The sequence below is a fragment of the Microplitis demolitor genome, chromosome 10 (genome assembly GCF_026212275.2).
Source record: "Microplitis demolitor isolate Queensland-Clemson2020A chromosome 10, iyMicDemo2.1a, whole genome shotgun sequence".
Taxonomy (NCBI): domain Eukaryota; kingdom Metazoa; phylum Arthropoda; class Insecta; order Hymenoptera; family Braconidae; genus Microplitis; species Microplitis demolitor.
This window is the reverse complement of record NC_068554.1, coordinates 13,341,549-13,365,971: the sequence shown is the minus strand read 5'-3', so window position 1 is coordinate 13,365,971 and position 24,423 is coordinate 13,341,549. Positions and strand designations below refer to the sequence as shown.

Genomic DNA, 24,423 nt, shown 5'->3' with positions numbered 1-24,423 from the left:
TAATATTATTTTGAAGGATTATAAACCTTAAGAACATAAATAGAAGAAATCTTGATTATCAATTTTAATTACAAAGGAATTTTGTAGAATTAAAGAAAAAATAAAAAATAAATTCTCTTTTTCCCATCCTAAAAATTCGACTTTTTCCCTTTAAGTTTGAACCTCCATAATTTTTTTTTCTATTAACTTTGAGCGTATGGACACAATAGATCTTTTTTTTAGAGAATTTAATTTTCTATAAGACTGTTAAACTCAAAAAGCGGAAAAAAAATTTTTTGACATAGTTTTTTTAGAAAATAGAAAAAACAAATTGTTTTCAATGTGTTTTGAACGGGAAAGGGGAGCCTCCCGTGTGCCAGCTTAATTTTTGAGATATAGAGCTAAAATTTTATAACTGTACGACTTATGATGCGAAGCATCAGAGTGTGTTTACGATCAAAGAATTTTTTTCTCCTCACTTCGGCATCTATTTCAATTATTATACCTTTGTTAAATCACGAAATTAAGATATTTTTCATACCATTTTGAAGATAATTTAATGGAAATTAATTTCATACTTTTCAAAAATTTATTTAGTTCAATAAAAACGGAACAAACATCAAAATAGTTTAAAAAATTTTCTGTCCTTCAAGTATGAAACTCGTATACATGATAACTTGCGAAAAAATCAAGTAACTGAATCAAATTTTTTTTTTTAATTCTTTAAAAGATTTGTAGGTCCCCTATTGCGAATGGCTAGGTAACTCAGCGTCGTTCAATTACAATTAATAAAAAAATAAAAAAAGCTATATAACTATATCTATATATATCTGTGTAAAATTAACATGGATGGTGAAATATCTATACATCATAAGTACATTTATTCCACCAGGGACGCTTGCGCATTAGCATCCTAGTATAGCTGTTTTTTTTTTTTTTGCTAATTGGTAAGCCTGAATTTTTTCAATTCAATTTTGTTAATTTTTTTTTTCATGTACATATATTTTTTTTTTGTTATTAATCGAGGTATTTTAAGTAGGTTCTTTTATAATTATAAAAAAAATACTAATATAATTAAAACAAAAAAAAAAAAAAAAAAAAAAAAAAAAAAAAATTAATAAACGAAAATTGTATATATTTTAACTTTATTTTTTATTCGTGCTTCCCGCTATTATTTTATTATTATTTTTAAAGTATCTTTTGAGATGTATTTAATTAAAATAAAAAATAAATTATTTTATTTGAAACAGTCTAATATATGTATATATTAGGGTGGGCCAAAAAAAAGAACTAATTTTTTTGTCTTTAGTTACGATGAAAATATCGTTAAAGATAATGAAAAAAAAATTCTGGTAAAGTTTGAGCTCTTAATATTAATCTTAAGAGGTAACGCTTTGTGATTTTTGATTTCCCATTTAAATAACATGGAAAAAAAAAACTTTTTTAATTTGGAATTTTTCACCTTGGCAATAGCTTATTGTACGAATAAGCCCAACTTGAATATTTGTAGGGAATTTAACGCTCTACCAAAAAACTTTCTTATCATTTTCCGAAAAATCTATTTGTTCAAAGGTTATTAGAGCTCGAAGTCAAGTTAGAGTAAATTTCGAGATCTTTTCACTTTTCCGGCGAAACTATCGGACTCATAAAAAAATGTCGTACAATTTTTTTTATAGACAATTTTATTTTCTACAAATTATCATTGATAAATTTTTTTCAAATTCTACATTGTTTTCTAGTTATTCCCATTTCAAAGCCAAGTTCTTAAAATCGATCAGAACACTATTTTTTTAGGAGCTTGGCATTAAAATGTAAATAACTAATAAAAAAAAAGGGATTTCGAAAAAATTCATCAGAGATAATTTTTAGGAGGAGGGAGGACTTCTTTTTGAGTATATAAAAAATAGTTGTCGAGAGAAAGAAATACATTTTTAATGTTGAAAACAATTTAAAAATAAAAAAAAAAAATTTATCGTTTTTTAGAAGGGGGCCTTTCTGCCCCATAAAAAAAAAATTTTCTGCCTTCGTATCCACCAATGATGTGAAATGTAATTTATCTTGAGATATATTACATCAAAAAAATTAATTAATTTAATGAAATTTGATCAACTTTTAGAAATTTTTTTTTCAACTTTTTTTAAGGTTACCCCATTTTGCCCGCCAAAAGTAAAAATTTTATTTCTGAACGGCAATTAAAAATTTTGTCTATTTACCTTGAATATCATTAAAAACAAAAAGATTTAGCGTATTTTAGTCCTCAAAACCTTAGTATTTCCTTAGGTACCCCCTTTTGCCCCCCTCCCCTCCTATATAAAAAAAAATCCTGTGAAAAAGATAGTTTTTTATTTCAACTGTAAAATGTGGCGGTCGCTTTTCGAATTTTCCCGTGCTACTAGCATGGGAATTTTTTTTTTTTATAAAAAAATCCTATAGCTTCATTTGACGTTGAGAACAAAATTGGAGTCATAAATATTTTTGTAGGGAATTTTATGCTCTACAAAATTCCTCGTTAGCTCATAAGCTCTAAAAGGTACGGTTCAAAAGTTACAGCTATTTGAAGATCATAACTTTTAAAAATCAATAAAAAAATAAGTGAAAAATAATTATTTAAAAATAAGTGAAAAATGTTATAACAGTTTTATAAATATGTTAAAATATTAATTTTGATTCTACCTGAGTTTCATTCAAAGTAAAATTAGTAAAAACATTTATTACTTGTGTATTACACTAGCAGAATATAATAATTTCCATGAAAAAGTGTTTATTAAGCATATTAATTAATCATTACGTACAAAATTTATACTGATGTTTTTGAAACCTTTCTGTAATAAATGAAATTCGTTATGAAGCCTTTATTTGATACTTTCCGTGAGAGTAGCAGTTTTGATGTAAATGCCGTTTGACCGGGGATTTTTAAAACGTCATCAACTTTAAATACCTGTAACTTATGAACCGTACATTTTAGAGCTTTCAAGCTCATGAACAAATTTGTAGAGTCTAAAATTTCTTACAAAACTATTTATGTCTATGACTCAAATTTTTTCCTCCACATCAAATAGTTATATAATTTTATATATAAAAAAAAAAAATACCCATGATTTAGCATGGGAAATTCGAAGATCGAGTACTATCTTTTAAATTTGAAATAAAAAACTGTTCGTTTGACAGAATTTTGTTTCATTACATCGAAACTTTTATTACAACAGTCAAAAGACTATTTTTTTTTCGATCTCGCATGAAAATTTGTTAGTTTACGATGTTTTAAGAAGCCTCTCCAAAAATCAGCTCGATAAAAAATTTTCAAGAGGTCACTCACGAATTTTGAGAATATTAAAAATGATCGAAATTCGAATTTTTTATTTGAAAATTTTTTCTTTCTCGTGGCAGCAATAGTTTATATTTGTAAAATCATGACTATGCTGAAGATTTGAGCCCAAAATTTAAATATTTGAACCTCGCTTAAGAATTTTGAATGTTTCCGAGTGCTGTCTTTTAGACGTTTTCGAGCGACCTTTAAATATTAAATATAAAGCTTCTCGATTTGGGCTTAAATTTTCAGCGCAGTCATGATTTCAAAAATGACAACTATTGCTGCCACGAGAAAGAAAGAATTTTGAAATGAAAAATTCGAATTTCGATCATTTTTGATATTTTCAAAATTCGTGAGCGACCTTTTACAAATTTTTTATCGAGCTGATTTTTAGAGAGGCTTCTTAAAACATCGTAAACCAACAAATTTTCATAAGAGACTCGAAAAAAAAAATAGTCTGTTTTTTTTCGCCACCATAATAAATATATATATATATATATATATATATATATATATATATATATATATATATATATATATATATATATATATATATATATATTTGACTGATTTATAAAAATCGACTACTTCTTTTTTTTTTTAAATTCTGCATTGAAATATCTTCAAGTACCGAAAAAAGACGCCTGTGAAAAGCCAAGCTCTTAATTTTAATACTTAGAGATTTTCATTTTCCATAAAAATAACACAAGAAAATATTGTTTTTTATTTGAATTCTGTAGCTCATAAACCAATCGATGAATTTTTATGTACGATAAATTTTTTTGTAGAAATTGAACGGTCTTCAAAAAATGGCTCTTATTACCCATACAAAGTTTGGAAAGCGGCCCTATATCCGGCCATTACTGGGCCAAGAATGTCGACTAATGGCTCAGCAATGGCAATTTTTATTGGCCAATAATCGGCTTATAGCCAGGATGATCTCGACTATCGACCGATTAATGGTAGCCAGCAATCAGCCAAACAAGCAAATAAATTAAATTAAATAAAAACTTTCATTTTTATTTTCCTAATAGAATCCATGATTATTAACGTTTAAACTATTCAAGTGGGGTAAATGATGTGAAAAAAACTCGATGAAAATTTTGCTGGGCTCTGGACACGAACTGCCGTCCTTCCGATTGCGGGGCTGAACGCTGGCAACTGGACAAACCTACGAATGTTGAGCGGATAATTTTAAATGATCTACTTATTTATTTTACTACAACCACTCGGTTTTATGAAAAGAGCAATTTAATTAATATTATCAATTACTTAGAAAAAAAAAAAATTTCGTACTATTTTCATTATAATTACATAATTTTTTAAGATAAAACTTATTAAATTTAATTAATTATTTATTAAGGACCTAGTTGAATTATCTTGCTCTACCACCATTATTAAAAATGACATTTATTTTTAAAATATATGTCTTATTTTTCAATTAAAGTAATTTTAATAAGTAAAGTTATAAAATCGCGGTTGTTGATTGCAAATTATAACGAACTTAAAAATATTTTAATTGTTGCAGCGTCGTATTACTGTCGTTTCTGGTACGGGAAGTCATATTCCGATATGAAATCAGTAATACCATAAGATATACATTCAAAAATTTTAATAAAAACTTCGAATTGACTACGCTATCTTGATGAAAAATAACACGACTGCTGGTAATTAACCAGGTTTAGAATATTACTAATTCCCAATGCTTGGCCGAGCGACTGGAGTCAGACATCGACCACAAATTAATCTGTTCAAAAGTTATTTGAGCTTGAACTCAAATTTATATTAAATTTTGAGATCTTTTCATTTTACCGGCGAAACTATGAGACTTATCGCAAAATCTCTGAAGAACTTTTTTGTAGGTAATTTAATTCTCGACAAATTATTCGCAATAAAATTTTTCGAAATTCCGCATTATTCTCTAGCTTTGTCCATTTTAATGTAAAGTTCTTGAAATCAAATAAAAAATTACTTGAAGAGCTTGACATTGGAATGAAAATAACTAGAAAACTATTCGGAATATCGTAAAACTATAGTCGTAATAATTTTTCAAGAATAAAATCGTCTACAAAAAATTTCTCATGGCATTTTATAATAAGTCCGATAGTTTAGCCGGTAAAGTAAAAATATTTCAAAATAATATAAATTTGACTTCAAGCTCAATTAACTTTTGAACAGATGGAATTATCAAAAAATAATAAGAGACACTTTTCGTAGAGCATTAAATTTCCTACAAAAATATTTATTGCATATCGATATCCGCTAATTGGTTTGTGAGCTAGAAAATTCTAAAAAAAAAAAATTTTTATCCTGTGTTATTTAAATGGAAAATAAAAATCTGCGATGCATTCCTCTCTTTTGACTAGTAGCCTACTGCGTGCGCTTTCTCTCTCCGCCGAAACGCATCGAACTAGTTTCGCATCGAAGTTTCTTACATTAAAAATCAAAGAAAATTTTAAAAAAACGAAAAATGTCGATACCTGCAATCGACAGCAACTTTTCTGAATCTGATTTCTGTCGCATCGGTTGGATATTTTGAAAAAATCCATTTGATTATAAAATTAGTTAATAAAAAAAAAAAAAAAAATTGACAATGCAACATAAATTCGTTTTGCGAAAAATTCAGTCAGTTGGAAATATCGTCATTTTATCGAGTGTTTTTTTTAATTTTATTTGTTTTTATCATAAAAAACTCAGAAATATTTCATTTATGTCCAGATGTATTTTGGCGGAGAGAACACAGGCTTGAGGTGAATTAAAAAAAAAACGTACCTTTGTCTACAAGCAAATTTTCTTGATTTTGGACGTGGCCTCTTTCTTCTATAATCACTTTTAACTTGATTGCTATTACTATTCATAGTTAATTTTATCGTTCACTCTCACAAATCGTGATAAAAAACAAACTTTTAAATGTCACAAAACACTGATCTTGGATCACTAAAAAAACAACGTATGTTTAATTAGGAACCCCACCATATAAATTAGCGTTGATATTAAAATTTGTAAATAATGACAAAGGATTTAGCCAATAGTTTTGAAATTTCTTCACAAAAAAAATGTATTAAATAATATGCGTGAATACGTAGGTTATTAATTATAGTAAGCAATGCAGTCTTTTATTTTAACATAGCGGGAGTGCTTGTACAATCAACCGTTAATTAGGCGCGCATTTTTTTGTTTCACTAACACTATGAAAGCGGTGTAAAAATTAACTAATGTTATGTATCATTTCTGTCAATAATCTTTAGATGGTAAAGGAGTTGCGAAATATATAAATTAAATAAAAATATATATCTCAGTCGATAAGTAAAAAAAAAAAAAATTAATGCAAAGAAATGCGTGTAAATAAACAAACGTATACTTAATAAATAAATGTATGAGATTTATATATATATATATATATATATATATTAGACTGTGTCAAAAAAAATTCATTTATTTTTTATTTTAATTAAATACATCTCTAAAGTTATTTTAATACAAAAAAAATTTCTCTCGAAATTTCAGCTTGATATTTCAAAAATTGGGCTGGTGTACGGGAGGGGGGTTCCTTTTCTCATTTAAAATATATTGAAAACAATTTGTTTTTTCTATTTTGAAAATATCTACACCAAAAAAAAAATTTTATTCCGATTTTGGAATTCAGACCTTGTAGGAAATTGAATTTTCTACAAAAAAAATCTCAAAAAGGTTTTGTCATACGCTTAAAGTTGATAGAAGAAAAGTTATGGAAGTTGAAACTTTGGAGGAAAAAATTGAATTTTTAGAATAAAAAAATTTTTGTTTCTTATTCGATAACGTAGGATTTTTTTTTATAGTAGAGCTCATAGAAAGAAAGTTACAGAGCTGAGTTCTGAAGTTGAGAATAATTTAATTATTTAGGAAAAATTTTGTAGTCTAATATTATTTTGAAGGATTATAAACCTTAAGAACATAAATAAAAGAAATCTTAATTATCGATTTTAATTACAATGGAATTTTTTAGAATTAAACAAAAAATGAAAAATAAATTCTCTTTTTCCCATCCTAAAAATTCGATTTTTTCCCTTCAAGTTACAACCTCCATAATTTTTTTTTTCTATTAATTTTGAGCGTATGACATAATAGACCTTTTTTTAGAGAATTTAATATTCTATAAGATTACTGAATTCAAAAATCGGAAAAAAAAAATTTTTTTTGCATAGTTATTTTGAAAATAGAAAAAAAAATTATCTTCAATGTATTTTAAAGGGAAAAGGGGACCCCCCCCCCCGTGGCCAGCTCAATTTTTGAGATATAGAGCTGAAATTTCGGGAGATATTTTTTTTTTTATTAAAATTATTTTCGAGATGTATTTAATTAAAATAAAAAATAATTTTTTTTTCTGACGCAGTCTAATATATATATTGATTAAAATATTCTATTTATTTGTATAATTTCAGAAGTAAGAATTGAAAAATTCGTAATAAGTACTTATTTATATTTATTAAAATAAATATTTACCAAGTAAAGTAAATAATAATAATTAATTGTAATAAATAATAATTTCTTTTTTTAATTTTTTTCCATGCATATCAGTATTTATTTGTTATCAATATGTATCGGTATTTATTACATACTAGAAACATTGAATCTTGTTTTATTTAAATCAAGAACTAAATAAAATTCAGCAATAATTTAAAAATAAAAAATTAAAAATTATTATTACTTTTGATTTGGCTCAAAGGCAGTGGGGGGCCTTACGGCTGACTCGCAGGGTCAAAGAATTCTGTTTTTTTTTTAATTTTTATAATTTGTCAATAAATAAACAGCCCTGTTTAGAAAATCTCATAGAATCCGTAAGATTCTCATGAATCCCTATAGAAATTTAATAAGAATGAATGAGTTCTATGAGAAGTGCTATAGTAAAGTATAGGGCCTTAAACATACAGCTATAAGAGTTTATCATATTTTTTAAGCCGGGAAAGTACAAATAAAAAATGCGCAAATCTAGCAAGAATGACATAAAAAAATTTTTTTTTTACATTTTAAAAAATTACAAACTAATTAGCCCGTAGAGATTTCTTTATTATTATTGTTATTTTCAATTAGTTATTTGAATAAATTAGATAGTTTATTTTTATTCAAATACATATGACTATATGTGCGTTCTCGCCTAATCATAATGACAGTACATCTACTCGTTTGTAGGCAGTGCGCATGCGCGCTATATTCATAATTACTCCAAATTTATAATTAAAATTTGTATTTTTTATCATTACAAAAATTTGGTTTGATATAATTGATAAAATTAATCATTCATAAATATTTTTATAACAATCATTTTATCTATGATACATATCGTGTATGGTTAATGAACGACGTTTATCGGTGATAAAAATATCGCATGAGAAAAATGTAATCTAGTAAAATTATACTCATAAATAAAAAATTGCAAAAAAAAATTGTAATGTACCTTTTATATTGGATATAATTAATTTGGAATAATTATACATAATATTATTTGATTATCTTCAATCGAAAAATCTTTATTAATTTAACTACTTGATCAAAATGAATGATATAAACTATGAAGATGATAATGAGATAAAATTATGAAACTATACAAAATTATATATCTGATATTATATAATGACGTAAAATACGGTGGTGTAAATGAGATAAAATTATGAATAAATGTATGTAAATATATAAGTTGATATATCAAATTATAAAACTATATCAGATTTTATATTTTTACATACAATAATGAATGATTTTATGTAAAAAGTTATGCATATATATTAGTAATAACTATATAAAAATATATTCATTCATATATAAAATTAAATAAAAATATCTCAAATTATACAAAACTTAATATGATTACATAAAATTTTTTTTTCTGGAAGTGGTGGGAAAATATGACTATATATATATATATATGCATATGTGCATGTGTTCCGAGTGAGGTCTTACTCCTGTGACAGACACTGCTGTCAGAACGCGGACGAAAAGTTCCCCTTCTCAAGTACTGGTTAGATTGTGTGTGATGCTTAGGAAGGGGAACTTTTCGTCCGCGTTCTGACAGCAGTGGAGACAGATCATTGACATACATGGATTTATTAGAGACATCTAACGTCGGAAATTTGAAGGAAAATTGACATTCAATGACATCTTGTAATAGAATTTTAATCTCATTGATTACTAATTTTTATCTATTTACTATTTGTATGATCTAACCCCATAATTATTTCACATTTTGACAGATTATTCAGCTCGAATTTTTATCATAAGGAAAAATAAAAATATGGAAATGATTCTTCAAATATTTCTTTATAAAGTGGTTCTAAGTTTTTCTGCAAGAAGTTTCGCCCAATATATATATAAAGGATTTTATGTGGGAGCATTCGTTCTGTCAATTCGACTTAGCCGAAATTATTTAAATACATACTTTTTTTATAATTTTGTAGACGATTATAGTTTGAATCAGACAAATCTATATACTTATTTGAACACACCTGCAAAATTTCAGATTTTTTGGTTCACTAGTTTTTCAAAAAAACGTGTCAATATAATGATAGTCTCAATCGGACATAGAAGAACATCCAACATCTTCTTAAGTCGTATTGTACTAATGGACCACGCGTATTAGATATTTCTCTTTCTGGAAATTTCACCATTTTTTTTCTTAACGTACTTTAAAAATTTATGTATCCGTTCCCATTTAACTAATCTAATCATAGAAGCTGTAGTCTTCTTTGATTTTTCATCTTAAAATTATAGACCACCCAACTCATGCGCACCTGCATGTGATTCCTGGAAATTAGAGAAAGCTAATGGAAACCTTCAAATTTATGGTTTCCTACACAGGCATGCTCAGCGACAGAGTGGCGCCAGCCTACTTAATAGTCAAAAGTTGTTTCCCAGAGATCACACGTGTGCATAGGCCTAGAACTTTCAGGCTAGTCAGCGTCCTCTCATGTGGGAAACTGGTTACCACCACTTTTCATATGTGAGGATCATATAAAAAGACCATGGACTTTAGCTCATCAGTTCTTTTGGGAATCAAACTCTGAACCTTACTGAACTCCGGACACTTGACGGTGTTCGTAGCTAGAGGATTGATATCTCGATTGAGCATTCGGTTAACGGTAGCTGGGCGTACGAACCGGACCTTGATCGTCGTAAGCACTCGAATGATCGGTATATCATTTGCTACTAGTCGCAGGAGAATAATTGACGTGATATTAATTTCACCATTCGGTCAACGGTAGCTGGGCATACGAACCGGATCTTGATCGTTGTAAGTCGTGAACTAATATCAATCGGAAGCACCGGTAGCGTTGATTATCTTCATATTATTTCAACCCATTTAATTTCATTCATTTTTACTATTTTTTTATATTGAAATATACCACGAGAAACGTGAAAAAAATCAAAGATTATTTTATCGCGATAAATGCGAAGATTTTTGAATAATATTTTTACCGCGAAAATACGCAAAGATTTTATAAATAAATATTTTATATTACCACGAAGACGCGAAGAATCTGAATAATATTTAGAAATTATTTTACCGCGAAAAGCGCGAAGACTTTCATTTTAATTTAACCTACAGAGATTTAAAAACGCATAAACATTGAAGCTTATACAACAAGGTAGACCAAATAAATAAATAATTCGATAAATTAGAATCACAATAATTGACCGCGAGAACGCGTCGTGAATAAGTGTCCTGTGTAACTGCTGACAGTCCTGACACCTCACCAAAACCTGTTTAGGGTAAGTTTTAAATATTGTAACCACTGTTTGGTATTTTATTATTTTTTTACATATACTCCAAAATATTCGTAACCCATATGCATGAAACATTTACTTTTATATTTACTATTCTAAGTATTGCCATTTGTAACCCTTTTGTATTTTGAGAATATTGAGTCATTTAATATGTAAATACTCGTTAACATAAAACATTTGAAAAACATTATTTATCAGACAATTTTACTTTAACAATGAGATACTAGCTTCACCAGGCTTTTCGGCAACCCACCTTCCTTTATCCCTTATTTTTCTATCTGTCTAGCCGCTCAGACCGATAGTTCACAGTAGGGGGTACACAATCTTACGTTTACCGCTCGACGTTTGATTGTGAAATTAGATCAGTCACATAATAAATTGGAAATCGTTTTGGATTTTATCAATATTGTCTTCAACAATATTGTGTGGGCGCGAATTAATAGAATAAACTGAGCATTTGGTCACGTGAGCCCAGGTCATAGGATCGGTCCTTGATCAATGTAAGTACCCTTTTTTTCAGTATATTTTATACGAATATCGTACCTACGCCCATCACGATCTCCAATCGTGACAACCGAATCAGTTAATATTAAAAAAAAAAAATAATGATTCGACATGCGATATATGTAGTAACAAAAATAATCAGCGTTTTATAATATGCTGCATATGCTTACATAAATTTCATTGAAGTTATGTCAATATAAGAAAAAAAATTATGACACAAACGGATTGGATCTGTGTTGAATGTCAATGCAATTAAATACTAATACAGTGTTAGTAAAGAAAAAAAAAACAATCCTGAGTCATTATCATAACTATAAATTTTTGCTAATATTAGAGCTTTAGATTAATATAGGTTTATTTGTTTTTTTTTTTTACATTTAAATATACTCATACGAACGATTTTATGTTAGTTTTTGAGACAATTAATAAAGTTTAATAATTTACCTACAGTGTAAAACATTATTTTCATTATTAAGTAGAAATGACTGGTTTATTAAACACATATCTACATGTATTCACTTTTATATCCACATTCATCCACTCTTATATTTACATGTATCTAACTCTTACACCCATTCATATCCGCATGCATCCACTCTTATATCGACTCATGTTCACATGAATCTACTCTTAAGTTCTCCGTCATTTACTATTACCCTAGTAACACGTGTTTAAGCAAGGTTCTGGAGTAAGTACCTTGAGCAAGACCTCTAGCTGTTGGTGTTTTTTTCTACGTATGTGTCTTTCGCAAGATCGTGTATCAAGAAACCTATGTCAAGATTTGTGTATCCTGTGTATGAAAATTTTTATTCATAATGAATTTAGATCTAAATTTCTTCAGTAAATTCAGATTGTGACACAAATATGATTTTCATCATGAATTTGTATCTACAATTTTAATCACGACAAAATTATGAAAGTCGAATTTTTATCCAAGTGATCCGAACTTCATTCCCTAAATTAATTTTACAATCGAAATTGTTTCACGCAAATCAAATACTTGACAGAATAATTTTATTGGTAATTTCTCAATCGATAAATTTGACAAAGGGTTTAAATCAGTAAAAATTCAGTCAAATTTTTATTAAAATCATCCCAAGTCCAGTTCAAAAATGTAATAATGAATTAATTTTAGAGTAGATACGGATTTGCTAAACAAAAAGTTGGAGTAAAATCATGATAAAAGTCATATTTGTGTCACGATCTGAGTTTTGTCATGAAATTCAGATCTAAATTCATTACGAACAAAATTTGTTTAACTCCCCACTAAGAAAAACGATGATTTTCAAAAAATTCCGGAAGTTATTGTTTTCACCCTGATTTTCTAAAATCGTGTTTTCATCAGATGTCGACGTTTTGAGGTCCTAAGAAGCTATTCTATTTTCAGATTTATGTCCGAGTGTGTGTGCGTGTGTGTGTGTGTGTGTGTGTGTGTGTGTGTGTGTGTGTGTGTGTGTGTGTGTAAACTTTTTGTAACTTTTCAACTAATGAACCGATTTGAATGGTGAAGGTGGCAATCAGAAAACCTTGTTGGCCATCTACTTTTCTAAAAATTTTAGATCATTTGATCGAGTAGACGCGAAAATATTGGTGAATTACGAAAAAAAATTTTAATTCAGTTTTTTATTGATTTCTCAAATACGACTTAAACGATTGATTACAAGATCTAATTAGCTCTAGAACTTAAAAAATGCATCAATTGCCGCCTTAACCATATTAATCGGTTAATTTGTTCGAGAGATATCGCGGGAGAAAGAAATGGTAAAAAACAGTTATTTGCAGATATATTTAAAATAACTCAACCAAACGATTTCAAAATATTCTCAGCTCTAGAATTCAATAAGATACGTCGATTGCCGCCTTAACTATCAAAATCGGTGCATTTATTCGCGAGATATTGTGAAAGAAAAAAAATGCTAACAAACGTTTTTTTACCAGAACGATGACATATAAAAGTATTTTCGAGCTCGAAAATATATTCACAACAATATTTTCAAGCTCAAAGAGCTCGGAAATAGCGCGAAGTTATGCGGCCGGCCCGCAGGGTCAACCGATAGACAGATTTTCTTTACATGGGATATCTTGCTCATGGTATGGTACGTAAGAACATGAAAGATATCTTAAACACGTGGAATGAAACAGTGTCTGACCCATTTCTTGCACCAGTAACTTACAGTAGGTACTTACGCATGGCTTACTCAAGATCTGCCCAAGGTTCCAGGTCAATTTTGAATCTTGTGCAAGCCATGCGCAACTATTCTCAACCGTAGTCTTCCTTCAAAACTGAGTTATAATGTGGCACAAATTTCTTATGCAAGACTTGCAATAGGCTTGAAAATTAAATCTGGTCACAAGTATCTGCAGCAAGACACACAGGTAGGAAAAGACATTAGCACCCATCGATCTTGAGAGCAGACTTGCTCAAGAATTGAAAAAGATTGTTATATGGGTACTTCCACTCATATCCGCATGTATTCAGTCTTATATTCACTCATATTCACATGTATTAACTCTTACATCCTCCGTTGTTCACTCTTACATCGACTAATTTCTACATGTATCTACGTATTTTCACATGTATCTACTCTTATATCTACATGTATTCACTATTGTACCCACATTTATCCGGTTTTACATCCACTCTTATATCCACTCCTATCCATATGTATCGTCCCTTACATTTTATCCACTTGTATCTATTCTTATATTTACTTCTATATCCGGGTCATTCCATGGTCAAATCGACCGATAGTTGGAATCGACTCCTTTTGATTTGAATGAAATTTGGTCAGAAGTTTTCTTTCATCCTTTAAGAAAGTTTTACTAACGGAAAAAAGTTTTAAAAATTTTTCTCAATAGTTATGCAAAACTCAAAATCTTATCATTTTTTTAATTTTCCGAGATTATTTTTTTAATATCTCGAAAACTATTAGGGTTACAAGAATCGACCTTGGTCCGTTTCAAGAGGATACTTAAAGCTACAAAAAAATTATACTTGAAAAATAAAATTTTGAAAAATAAAAAATTGCACAATTTTGAAATGTTCAAAATTAAATAATTCAAAAACTTGTTTTTTTTTTTTCTGGCTTAAATTTTATTGTAGACTCTCTTTATCTGTTTTTAAAAGACGCTGAAATTCTCAAAGAGGTGTTTTTTTTCGAAAATATGAATTTTTGAATTTAGAAATTTTTTTTCGCAATCTCTTAATGAAATAAATAGCTAAAGATTGATTTATGGAGTTCATCAAAATGATATAAAAAATAGGAAAATCTGACGTTACTGGAAGAAAACCCTGTTCGGCTATTTTTTATAAACAAAAAACGATTTCTATACCCCTACCAGGTAAATAAACGGCTCTGAAACGAAAATTATTCATTAGATCAGATCAAAGCTCAAAAGAAACGTATAATTATCTCCAAAAAAATGTGCATAACTATATAAAAATATTAATATTTGTTTAAGATATAATCAAATATTTATAAATTTGCCGTTTTGACATTAAAAATTTATTGCTTGAAAAGTTTTTAATATTTTGATTTCCAACAAAGAACACTATTTACTCGGTCGTGGTATAGAAATCATTTTTTGTTTACAAAAAATAGCCGAACAGGGTTTTCTTCCAGTAACGTTAGATTTTTTCATATTTTATATTATTTTGACGAACTCTACAACTCAATCTTGGACTAATTATTTCATTTAGGGGTCGCGAAAAAAACACCTCTCTGAAAATTTCAGCGTCTTTTAAAAACAGATAAAGATCGTCTACGAAAAAATTTGAGCCAGAAAAAAAAACAAGTTTTTGAATTATTCAACGTTGAACATTTCAAAATTGTGCAATTTTCGATTTTTTAAAATTTTATTTTCCAAGCATAATTTTTTTGTAGCTTTAAGTATCCTCTTGAAATGAACCAAGGTTGATTCTTGTAACCCTAATAGTTTTCGAGATATTCAAAACATAATCTCGGAAAATTCAAAAAATAATAAGATTTTGAGTTTTGCATAACTATTAAGAAAAATTTTTAAAACTTTTTCCGTTGGTAAAACTTTCTTATAGGATGAAAGAAAACTTCTAACCAAATTTCATTCAAATCGAAAGGAGTTGATTTCAACTTTCAGTCGATTTGACATGGAATGACCCATCCACATTTGTTAAACTCTTACATCCACATGCACTTACCATTATACCCACATTAATCCGTTCTTACATTCACTTGTGTATCCACTTTTATCCACATGTATTTACTCTTTAATCCACATGTATTGAACTTTTACATCTAAATGTATTCACTATTATACCCACATTTCTTCGTTCCTGAATCCACTTTTACATCCACATGTGTCTACTCTTACATCCACATGAATCCACTACTATACCCACATTTATCCGTTCGTACGTCCACTCTTATATCCACTTCTATCTACATATATTTACTCTTATATTCACATGTGTTTCACTCTGACATCCACATAAATACACTATTATACTCATATTTATCCATCGTACATCTACTCTTATAGCCACTTCTACCTGCATGTATTTACTCTTATGTTCACTCTTATGTCCACATGCGTTTTACTCTTATATCCACATCTGTTTCACTCTTACATCGACATATATTCACTATTATACCCACATTTATTCGTTCCTTCATCCACTCTTATATCCACTCTTTTATCCACATACGGGTGCAAATACACTCAGCCTTAATTATTCGAAACCGCCAAATGTGGGGTTAGCAATAAATCTCGAAACTCAGAAACTGACTCGAATAAATGTCCCCGATTGTAGGTGTATGCGATGTCAATTTTTAAATTATAAATGGCGGACAATTCTAAGCACTGCCTCAATTTTTCGCTAGCTAGTACCTAGTTTAAATCGAAGGCAGCCCTTGTTTATTCTTATAGGGTAAACGCCAAATTTTTAAGGCCAGCTTTTCAATCCGAGATTCTTAATCTGCAACTTAATTATTGCTAGTATACTTGTATATTTTCATATGAATTTACAAGCACTAATAATCTAATCACGTAGTAATAAAATTTCGTATTGAGAAACTACACTTGAGTAAACGTGATTATATGTATAGACCGAGTTACTGGTATTACAGTTTGGGTCAGTTTTTCAAACCGTTTATTATTAATCCGGGTTCAAATTATTATTACTGATATGCCTATATATTATTGATACCAGCACTTTAATTTAAACTCGGATTAAAACCAACCCAATTTGAAAAACCGGTCCTTAATAAAGTGTGTTTAGCAAATGCTAAGAACAAAAATATTATACACATTCTAAAATATATATTCATGAAAATATACACAATTCATCGAAAATTAGAGATTTATAAATTCATTGAAATTATCATAAACGGCGCAAGCAAAAATTCAGAAATTTAAAAATGAAAACTCAAATATTAAGCTTATAGATTTCTCTTGGAATTGGTAGAGAATGATGAAAGATTAATAAAGACATAGGTAAATAACAGACATAATAGATATTTATCTATCATTAATCAATTTAAATACGAGAGAGGTTAAACGGGCATATGGCACCGGTATAGAGACACGGTCGACTCGCGCCGCCACGTTCACACATAGGTATGCATATGTGTTTGAACGTATACTTGGCGCGAGACACGACTGTGTCTCCGGATCGTCACACACAAAATACTCTCGAGAAGATTTCACAATTGATTAGAGTATTACAAATAATTCAAATATTACAATATGGTATAAACAAAGATTAAAGTTACACAATGTTAAATATTCACTAAAAGCTAAATATTACAATAACTACACTCAAATAACTATATGGATTATGATACACAAGTAGCATAACAGTATTCACTAATTTAATATACAACTCAATCGTACAGTTAACGAAATATACGCGACAGTTAAATTAGACTTGAGAACGAATACACGGTCAGCAGGATACGAGATGCTCTCGACTCAAGCTTAAACAGAAGTGTAACTCTAATTGCACTCTGAGCTCTCACTCTCCAAAAAAACTACTGTCTTTACCTGAAAGACCCAAAATGAACTCCGTTATTCTAAATTGCACTATTTTACTATCGTCGGACCGTGGCTATGTTTGGTAAGCGGATGCCACTCCAAAACTAAGCCTACCGCCACAAAAATATTTTACAAAAAGCTTAAAAAATTTCCCAATGCGATTAATTTGTAAAATATTATTGCTAAATATTGTTGCCTCAATAAAATGTAAATTAAAATGTAGTTGGGACTTTCCAAAGTCTCTAGGAAAACCCAGCTATACTTTTATCTCCGACAAGTATTAAAAAGTCTAAGTAACTCTTCAAATAAGTTCTATCAACTCAGAATAACTCTTCAGGAAGTGTCCGAAATTTTAGAATTAATCTGACATTATACGTTAAATTAAAACTTATTCCGAGTTTATAAGACTTTTTCAAACGTTTTAAGAAAAAGGAATAATTTAAGAACTGTAATTCAGACTTCCCTGGCGGTCCTGAATCACGGTGTATTATGGTGATTCACGGTGATTTACCGTGGGAGTACCGTGATGTTGTAGATCACGGCAATTCTGCGAAAATCATCGTTATTGTATAAAAAAAAGGCAATACATTATGAAACCTCGATGGGGCAGCAGAATTTTACAAAAATTCATCTTGAATCACGGTTAATTTCCATAGTTTGACTATAGAACATCTCCGTGATTCACCGTAAATAGACGTGAATCACCGTTATTTTACCCTGAATCACCGTGAAAGCTCGCCGTGATATCATGCACACATTCACGGTAATTTACCCTATATCACGGTGAATCAGGACCGCCAGGGTTACAAATAATTATTTTCAGTTTCTACAGAGAAATTTTTCCACAAGGAATTCTCTTGAATAACTGAGTCAAGTAATGCTAATAGTCGTTTTCTGGGTCCCATTTTGATTTTCAACTGGGAAACATCTTCATTACCTATATAAAGTCGCCGTTGATGTAAAAAATGCCGTAGGTTGGCCGATATCTGACTGCCATCGATTGAACAAACATTGACAATTAGTAATGGCCCAAACCTGGTTAATTACCAGCAGCCATTTGATTTTTCATCAAGATAGCGTAGTCAATAAGAAATGAGTTTTTATTAAAATTTCTGAATGTATATGTTATGGTATTACTGGTTTAATATCGGAATATGACTTCCCGTTCCGGAAACGACAGTCATACAACGCTGCCGATGGCTGACCAATGAATGGTTACTTATGACTGGCCGATTATCGGTTCGCAACGTTGGTCCACTATTTGGTAAATCAGTGCTTCACGATTGATTCTGGTTTAATGAAAAAATCTGCTCATCAATTATTAATTATTTAAATAACTTATGATTTCAGTTTTCTTTAATTAATAATTAGCTATTTTTGAATTAAACTAAGTCTTAATTGATATATATTTTTAATTTTCCGATTAGAATTATTTACAACTAACAAATAAAATATTTTTTAGTTTGTTATTATTTGCAATCAAGAACCGCTATTTCATAATTTTACTTATAAAAATTAATTTAATTGAGAAATAATACATATATATTTCAAATATAAATGTCATTTTTAATAATGGCTGTACAGCAAGATAATTCAACTAGGTTCTTAATAAATAAACAATAAAATTTAATAAGTTTTATTTTAAAAAATTTTATAATTATAATAAAAATAGTACGAAATTATTATTTTTTTTTTTTTTTTAATAATCGATAATATTAATTGAATTGTTCTTTACACTTCATAAAACCGAGTGGTTGTAGTAAAATAAATAAGTAGATCATTTAAAAGTATCAGCTCAATATTAGAAGGTTCGTCCAGTAGTCAGCGATCAGACCCAGCAATTAGAAGGACGGCATTTCGCGCCCATGACTCAGCAGAATTTTCACCGAGTTTTTTTTCACATCATTTACCCGACTAAAATAGTTCAAACGATAATGATCGTGGATTATATTGGGATAATAAAAATGAATTTTTTTTTAATTTTATTTATTTGCTTGCTAATTGCTGGCTACCTTTAATACAGAGGAAACCTAAAACATGCAAACCTGATCAATAAGACAATTTATAGATATATTGAGAAAAATATAGATAGCCCGAACTGGGAATCGAACCCAGACTATCTCGGTATCGCGCCGAGTGCTCTACCAGTTGAGCTATCTGGCACTATACTATAGTCGAGCGCCGTTAATGGGCCGAGGTTATCATCCCGGCTATAAGCCATTCATCGGCCATTGATAATTGCTATTGCTGAGCCATTAATCGATATTCTTGGCCCAGTAATGGCCCGATATAAAGCCGATTTCCAAACCTTGTATGAGTAGTCAGCTGTATGATGCCTCACCATCAATAGCCATATCTAAAGATTTTGACATTATAAAAATTAGAAGTAAATTTAAATCATCATAATCACTGAGTAATTAAATTAAATATGGTATTTATACAAAAATTTCTGAAAAGATTGTCACGTAACGATTCAAATTATTTAATTTTGCTTAATTATAAGTTAAATATTTAGATTATATATTTGAATTTGAGTCGTTACGTGGGCATTCCGCCATTTCGCCGATAGAGATAGCGGCCCGTGCACGGTGCTAGCGCATGCGCGCTGAGTATGAGAGAGCACGTGTGTGAATTTATTTTATTTTATAATTTAAAAATACAAACGATTGATCTTGTTAATTTTAAGTTTTTGTTTATGATTTTGGAACAGTTGGGATGCATAATCCAGTACAACATTATGCCCCAACATTTGTTTAATATATTATATTATTTGAACTTGTCATCCGACTAAGGATGTCAGTTTTGGTTTAGAAAAATATTGACCGCCGGGTAACGGTAAATCGATACCTTGGCTATAATCCCGACGTCAATTTTATAATTTTTAAATAATTATTATTCCAGTTATTGGATAAGATAAAAATAGGCATAAATTATAAATAGACAGTTCATACATTAAATAATTATTCATGTATCATTCAGGTATTGAAGGATTGTCTTTGTATTTTATATTTTCAATTTAAAACTAGGCCCAGGGCTAGTAAAAATAAGTATAATAGTAATTAAGGGCGACGGTGGCGCCAGGTGGCCGACGACCAACAGGTGGAGGTTGGGGAAATTAGATTAGAAAGATACGGGCTAGCATTGTGTGTAGACGCTGTACAACCGCGCATTTATTATTTATTTTGAGAAAAGAAATAAAGAAAGAGGATAATTATTAAATTTCACCAGGTGAATTAGTTATAATATTTGTTTAAACCCATTTTATTCTGGTTCCTGGAGATTATTAATTTTGAGTAAGTACTTTGAATTTCCTTCACGGCATATATTTTTCACGTGATAACCTTCCCCGGTAGTTGTTGGTCGCCGCGGCGAGGGAAATTAATTTAGTAATAATTGATACTGGATGATACATCATTTTTTATTGTAAATAATTCTCGTTAATTATTGTTAGGTAACTCGTTTATTAGTGTTAAAAATATTCTGATATTTCTATATATATATATATATATATATATATATAAGTTAAGTACAACGTAGTGAAACGTTGTCGGTATACATATATATATACCTATAGTATATAAAATATATAAAAATATATGTAAAAAAAAAGAAAAAAAAAAAAAATTTATTATTAGTATTATTATTATCATTATTATTATTATTATCATTAGTTCACTAGTAATAACAATTTTTTAATGATAAACGTTATTTTTAGTATATTAACTATTAAAATTATATATCTATCGAGCGCATACAGTACTTGAGTAAATTCCTCAAGTACTGACATCATCACTTTGGGTGAAAATTCCCCAAAGTTAAAATTATTTTTTTTTGTTCTCACTCGAAATATTTGTAGAAAAATATTAATCATTATTTTATATATTTATTATTATTTAAAATAATTGTGTAACTTTAATTTTTTTTTACTTTTGATTTATCTGTTTGCCCCAGCAGTCTAAAGTTATTATTGAAATTTTTATTTTGAAATTATAAATTAATTGTAATACAGAGGAATTTATTATTTTGAGTGTAAGTGAGGAAAAATTCCGTATCTTTCTCTCTCTCACAAGTGTTGAGAGATAAGTTTTAAAAGGAAAATAAACAAAGATTATATTATGTATTATTCTTAATATTTGAAAACCTAAATAATTAAATAATTATTTCCTTTATCTAAAATTAAATCAGGATAAGTAATTAAATTAAATTATATTTATTTTTTGGTCAACTCAGTTTATATTGTTATATATTGTGATATTGCGATAATATTTTTGGAAAAATAACCAGGTATTATTGTTATTAATTTAACAAAATTAAATATTGTAAATTATTATTATTTCTATATTGTTTATAAAAATTAAAACGTGAAAACCAAGAGCTGTCAGGGAAAGTTTAATATTTATTTCCCTGGATCTTTTCCTACTGCTTAATTTCATTTTTCCTGATCTTATTTGTTATTTGTATGTAATTATTTATCGTATATTGACTATTTTTCTTTTCCATTATTTATTTTATTTCTCTCGAGTGTTTATTCGCTTCGTCACAAGTCACTTGCTCGGATTTTCCCTCGTAAATCCCCCCTGAATAAATTTTGTCCGTTTTGTTATAAACGGTCTGGCGCCTGCGTGCACTAACCCAGCCTGAGGAGCTGGTTCAGGCACGACAACGTTTATTTATTATCTTTAATTCAACAATTATTTAAATCTATTATATTATTTTAATTTGATCTCGATATTTATCACCATTTAATATCGTTTATTATTATTTATTATTATTTATTATCACGCGTGGGCGACCGCATACGGTACATTGGGCTGTTCCGCGTCTCTGTCGCGAAATTTCAGCTAGGTATACGTTATAAGGTAAAGAAAATTTTTAACTTAGTAAATATTTTATATCGTTAATTATGTAAGTAAAGTATGTGCTAGTGTTACGTCTAACATGCAATAATTACAAATATCAGGAACAGTCTCTTATTTCGAGTCAAGACACTTAAGTCCTTTACTCGGGCGACGGAGACCATGTCGTTACGGTAATGAGTATGAGGGAATATAGAGAATTATTCTAGAGAAATAATAGTAAAAAAAAAAACGATTGGATAACTTAAAATTGTTTATAAATAAATTTATTCAGCTTTTCGTTGTACAAATGGTGTTGTTGCTGGTTGGAAGATCTCTGATTTTCGCAAAATATATAATATACTGGCTTAAGACCCAGTATTCAACGTTTGGTCTGTCAGTACCCCTGGGTAGTAATAAATTCCTTGATGCGCGGTACTACGGAGTGTTACGGCGGAGTTTCAACTTAACGGAGATGCGTAAAGTAGACTGGACTGGGACTGGACAATTAGACCGAAAAACTGCGGGTTTATATAGTCCGAAATCGAGGGGAACCGAGCCGTGCCCCTGAATCTGACACTAGAAGAGGAGATGCTTACTGTACTAGCGTCTATTTTTACATGCTTCTCCTTCCGTGGTTTATTCTGCACGTGCGGTACCCGAGGTCAAGTCGAGAGAAAAAAAAAACAATTGAATCATTTTCTTAATTATTCGGTATTTGAATCGGGGGTTTTCCTTTAAATGAATTTTCAATTCGGATGCTGGTTATCAAAAAAAATTCAGCGTCTCCTCAAAAGAGGGAGAATTATTGTACGTTTAGTTTAAGAAGATTCTGGAAGCGTAAACATGAACTTATTCTTGGTGGCACGCGCCGTTCCAGCTTGGTCTCCAAATCAACGAATGGAGGGGTGCCATCTAAGAGGTATCGGCAAACACCAGAGTGGCTACTGGACGGCTCCTGTTACTGGGAAAAAAAAATGAGAGCTCTGGGGGGGACAGCTAGAATCATCGGTGGACAAGCGTAATGTCAAGGCCGAGACCCTATGTCCCATAAATCACGCGACTGCGGTCTTGAGTAAAAATAGAGGGATCGGATAACTAATGTGAGTGTGTCTTAGTTTGGCTCGTGAAATTAGGGGTCCTCTCTTGCTCTGGTCATTTAAAAGAGGCACACTGAGGTTGAGAGTGAGGGTACCTAATATGTGTGTTGAGTAATATAGATTATTACTCTGTATGCACGCAGACTACGTCAGCTATGTTTTCTGTTTCTATGTTCTCCTAATTCAGATGACCGTGTGGATGTACGTATGAGCCTCCTTACATGCATGTGTACGCGCTCCCGCACTATTTCTTTTATTATGCTATGTATACGAATTACATATGAAGTCTTGCTAAGAGTTTTAAAATATCAGTGGCATTAGCTATTGAAACCACGGTTTAAGTTTGCACAAGCGATGAATGTGTTTACAGGTTCACGGGTTATCTCATCAGGTGAGTGTGTTTAAATGAAATTCTATTTTTAACACACCCGGTGTAACCGATCCCGGTAACTAAGGTGTATTAACCCGGTTTCTTGATTGAGTGAGGAAATACAAGTATTTCTTTGTGTTTTTATTGTGTTTGAATGTTTTATTACCTTAAAAATAAATACATCGTTATGTTCTCCTAATAATAAAATTTTAACTCGATTATGAGGGGACACACACAGTTCTCCCCGCTCTAGTTCCCCCTACCACGCGTGTACTTTGCTCCGACTTGAAGGAGAGCTTCTGTAACGAGAATATCTCTTATAACGTTTGGAGATTTTTTTGTCTACCAGGATACGGTAGGATTTTAACATGTAGTTTTTTTTGTGTTCTCTACACTGGTCGTAACAGCTAGTGCAAGTAAAATATTCTTACAAATAAAAAAAATAGGAGATATATTTATGTTAAGATCTTGAAGTCGCTCCGAACACTATTTTCTTTTTAAGAGCTTTACATTAAAAAAAGAACTTAAAAAGAAAATAGTGAATCTTATATATTA

General features: G+C 29.8%; 1 protein-coding gene across 1 annotated transcript in view; it reads right to left on the bottom strand.

Annotated features, from left to right (window-relative positions):
* The window catches only part of LOC128668857 (uncharacterized), a 55,887-nt gene extending 49,740 nt beyond the window's left edge, over positions 1 to 6,147 (bottom strand). The window contains exon 1 of the mRNA XM_053742662.1: positions 6,062 to 6,147. Within this exon, the coding sequence (XP_053598637.1) occupies positions 6,062 to 6,147 (86 nt within the window). The remainder of the gene's footprint in view (positions 1 to 6,061) is intronic.
* Positions 6,148 to 24,423: the final 18,276 nt, after the last annotated feature.